The 3,906-nt window shown below is 28.0% G+C and overlaps 1 protein-coding gene across 1 annotated transcript in view; it reads left to right on the top strand.

The window, feature by feature from the left end:
• Nucleotides 1–2,952, top strand: part of LOC106466442 (galectin-9-like) — a 15,339-nt gene extending 12,387 nt beyond the window's left edge. The window contains exon 4 of the mRNA XM_022394443.1: nucleotides 283–2,952. Coding sequence (XP_022250151.1) covers nucleotides 283–408 — 126 coding nt within the window. The 3' untranslated portion in view covers nucleotides 409–2,952. The remainder of the gene's footprint in view (nucleotides 1–282) is intronic.
• Nucleotides 2,953–3,906: the final 954 nt, after the last annotated feature.

Here is a 3,906-nt window from a genome sequence, read left to right as displayed (position 1 = left end):
CAATCAGCATATACATTACTACTAAAATGCAAGTTGAACTCACTTAGTCAGCATATACATTACTACTAAAATGTAAGTGAGCTTGTTCTACAGAATCATTGCTTTATATCTTTAAATATTTTTATGAACTTGCAGAACTTGGCTATGCTGTTTTTCCTCTGGATGTTATATCAATCTACAACCAGTCTGGTTAACTTATTGTGTATGTCTATATACTGAATGTACAGTCACTCATTTGGTACTGAACTATACTTTGATGCCCATTAACTTGTATTCTGAACTTTTCAGATGAAACACAAGAAGCTCAAGAAACTCTACAAACATAAACATAAGAAAGGTTGGCATGGAAAAAGCAGCAGTAGTAGTAGCAGCAGCAGCAGCAGCAGTAGCAGTAGTTCCAGTGAATAGGAATAAGCACTATATAAAGCAAGCGCTAATTTCTCTTGAATTTTTCCTGCAAATAATATATTTTAGAGGAAAACAAAAAAGAGCTACATTTTTTTCCTATTGTCATTTGTATTTTCTTAAAGCACAGAAGTATTTACCTTTTTTGGGGCATCAGCTATAACTTGCTTAAACTCTGAATTATTCTGTTTTGTTTTTACAGTGCATAAAATGACTTGTGTAATGGCCTGTTATGTCACTTCAGTTAAAACTATTATGATTTTCAAGTTAATATCTGATCATACTGTGCTGAAAACAGCCTGATCTACTAACTTGACTCAAAATTAGACTAGTTTCCATTAATAAGAGTGGCCTAAATTATTACTTTAAATTCAGATTAATAAAATCTACATATCTCTGAAATTAACATGGCCATTTTCATTTAAAAATCAGCATAATTTATTAAATTGATTTTTGACTGGTTTCAGTTAAAACGACCACATGATGTTTTGAATTAGCTTCGTACTGGTTTGATATAAAACCAGCAATACTTAGTTAACATCAAGCTCCCTTTAGCTGAAACTAGAATGGAATAGTAAAATTAAATTCATATGCATTAATGAAGACATTTCAGATGAATTTCTTGAAAAGACTGCATTGTGGGCTGTTTATCTGATCTTAGTATGGGATACCACAGTAGATTCATCTACATGCAAAATTGTCATTGCTCTGAAGATGTTAATTGTTGTTCACAGTTTAAATATCAATGTTCTAATTCATTAGGAATGTAAAATTAGTAGCTTAAACTATTAAATTTTTAAAAATAAAATAAAGTATATATATATATATCTATATATATGTTTTATTGTAAATTTAAGAAGATATAAAACCTTTTTGAGTATTTATGTAGTGCCTTAGTATATGTTGTTATTCAATGTTGCAAAGAATAATGCCTAGTAGTTAGTTGCAGATAGAAATTTTGATTTATGGGTAAATACAGTAAAGAGAAAGTTCATCAGTTCATCTGCTAATGAATCCGTTTTTTTTGGGGGGGGGGTAAGTTAAGACAGATATTGCTTGCTTTCAATAATTTCAAGATCAATAATATTTGTAAAAACATTATTCCTCTGAATATTTTCTGAAATGCTGTTTGGATGGTTGATTATGATGTAATGTTCCTGTTGCACTAGTTCATTTCTGATAAAAGGCATTTCATTTTATTTCCAGATAATGTATGTAATTATTTTACCATAAAGATGAATGTGCTAGTTTTATTATTTTTGGTTGATTCTTGTAACCGAATTTTATGTAGGCATACATTTTTTTCTGTATACTGTTATTTTCTTGTATTCTTGGTAGATCTGAAAACTCATCAGCATTCTTAATATTTTAAATAGAATAAAGCAATATTGTAATCATTGACATACCCAGGTGCATTGTTTATTTTACCTCAAAGTTAACCAATAATATTAATTGTAATTTATAACTATCAGGAAAATATAGAGCTTTAAAATATGTCAGTGTATCTCATTTAAACATTTACAACAGATGGTGATTATATAATCTCAACACTTAGGTTAAAAAAAATAAAAGATACATGCACACCTCGTCAATATGCATGAATTGTTTTATATCTGGTTATCAGTAATGGCAAACATATTCTTGTAACATTCATGTAGATTTAAAACCAAAGAAATATTAAAATTTATTGTTCTGAGAAGTTTAACATTCAACAATAGTATTAATCCCAATAATTAATAGTAAGTTTAAAAACAAATGTTTATTCAAACTATGTCACTTGGTTTGAATATTTTTACAGTTGCTACCAGTAGTAAAGATATTCCAATACCCAGGTAAACGTAAAAAAGAAAGAAAGTCAGATTTTAAAATGGTTTTGGTAAATGTGTTGTGCATGTGTGGTTTGTGTTATGCTTACCACTTATGATAATTGTACATTTTGAACATGCAATAAAACTAATACAAAAGGATATTGTAAATCATGACAGTGTATGTAATTCATACATGTGTATTGTGTACGTGTCATAGGAATAATATATATATATATTTATATATTTATAATTTCCAGTTTAAACTACACATTCAACTGTACAATGCTAGTTGCCTTCTTTATGGTTCCTTTAATGTTCTTGACAATATGAAAAAAAGCTTTTATTTTATCCCATGTGTATAATACTTTGCAACATTTGTGAACAACATTCAATTATTGATATAATTATTAAAAATTATTTATCGGTATTCTTTTCAGTATTTTGAATGGAAAGCGTTATGTAGTAATTGACATACCCAAATGCATAGTTTATTTGAAATTGAAATTAACACTATATATATGATTTACTTTCAGGAAAGAGATATATATATAAAACATTTCAGTTGTTAAAAACAACTATCTTGAATTTAAATCTCTAGTGTTGAAAGTTACATTACAATATATTCAGAAGGGTTAGTGTTAAAATGAATATTTTAAGTGAATAAGGAATTCTTCACAAGGACGTAGTTGTAGCCTAAACCAACGAATATAATGTAATAAATTTCACTTTATAAACAGAATAGTTATTTTGCTTTTGTTTCTGTGTAAAAGTTTTAACATTTTTAGTGAAAGAATGCATTTTGAAAAAGTAAATGATTATTAATGTGTTACCACACACACACACAGACACACATATTGCACAAAATTTTGGTCATTCTTCTATTTTTATCTTAGTATTGAATATTTACACCAGCTGGAGTCACAGACAGTTCTTTAAGACCCAGTAGTTTTCCTGACATTGTTACTGCAGAGTTCTGATTAACAAGAAACTAGAGATCACCAATTAACTTGATTAATCAATTACCTAAGCATCCATTACATCAAGTAGTGTCACTGAAAATAATCATTTGAAACTTATTATGAAATTAAATAATGCCATGAAAGTAATCATCTAATCAAAGGTAATGTTTCCAGTTATTACTATTTTTGATTATTCCAACTGTCCAAGTAATAGAAATATTGCTTTTGTTTAATGAAAGATTGTTCAACTTGTATCATGGCTCACGAAAATATTAATGTTCTGGATTTTTCCAATTACCTAAGCCTCATTTGAGAATAATTGATTAGTTGAATGTAACTGGTTAAGTAGATTGACAATTCATTCATTAGCAAATTTCACTAATCTCTCAGCTCTACAAGAAACTAGTCTTTATATGTACATATGTCTATATAAAGTTGTTTTTTGTAATTACGTAAAAACTAATATTTATTTAATTGAGATTTTCATGCAAACTTCAGCTTCTAAACATCTAGTAAATAAGCTATAATTACAATCTACCTTATAAACTCTGACTGGCATGAGTTGTTGCATATTTGTAGCTTCTTATGCTAGAATGTTTATCTCACTAACGTAGTGCTTTAAGCTTATGTTGTTAATTTGTTATTAATTTATGATGTGTTTGTATGTGTGAACCTTGAAAAATTAACTTATATGTGCTTATTAGTTGAAGCTCAAAATTCAAATTGAAAGTTTA

The sequence above is a fragment of the Limulus polyphemus genome, unplaced genomic scaffold (assembly GCF_000517525.1).
Source record: "Limulus polyphemus unplaced genomic scaffold, Limulus_polyphemus-2.1.2 Scaffold2259, whole genome shotgun sequence".
NCBI classification, from domain to species: Eukaryota; Metazoa; Arthropoda; class Merostomata; order Xiphosura; family Limulidae; genus Limulus; species Limulus polyphemus.
This window is presented reverse-complemented; position numbering and strand designations above follow the sequence as displayed.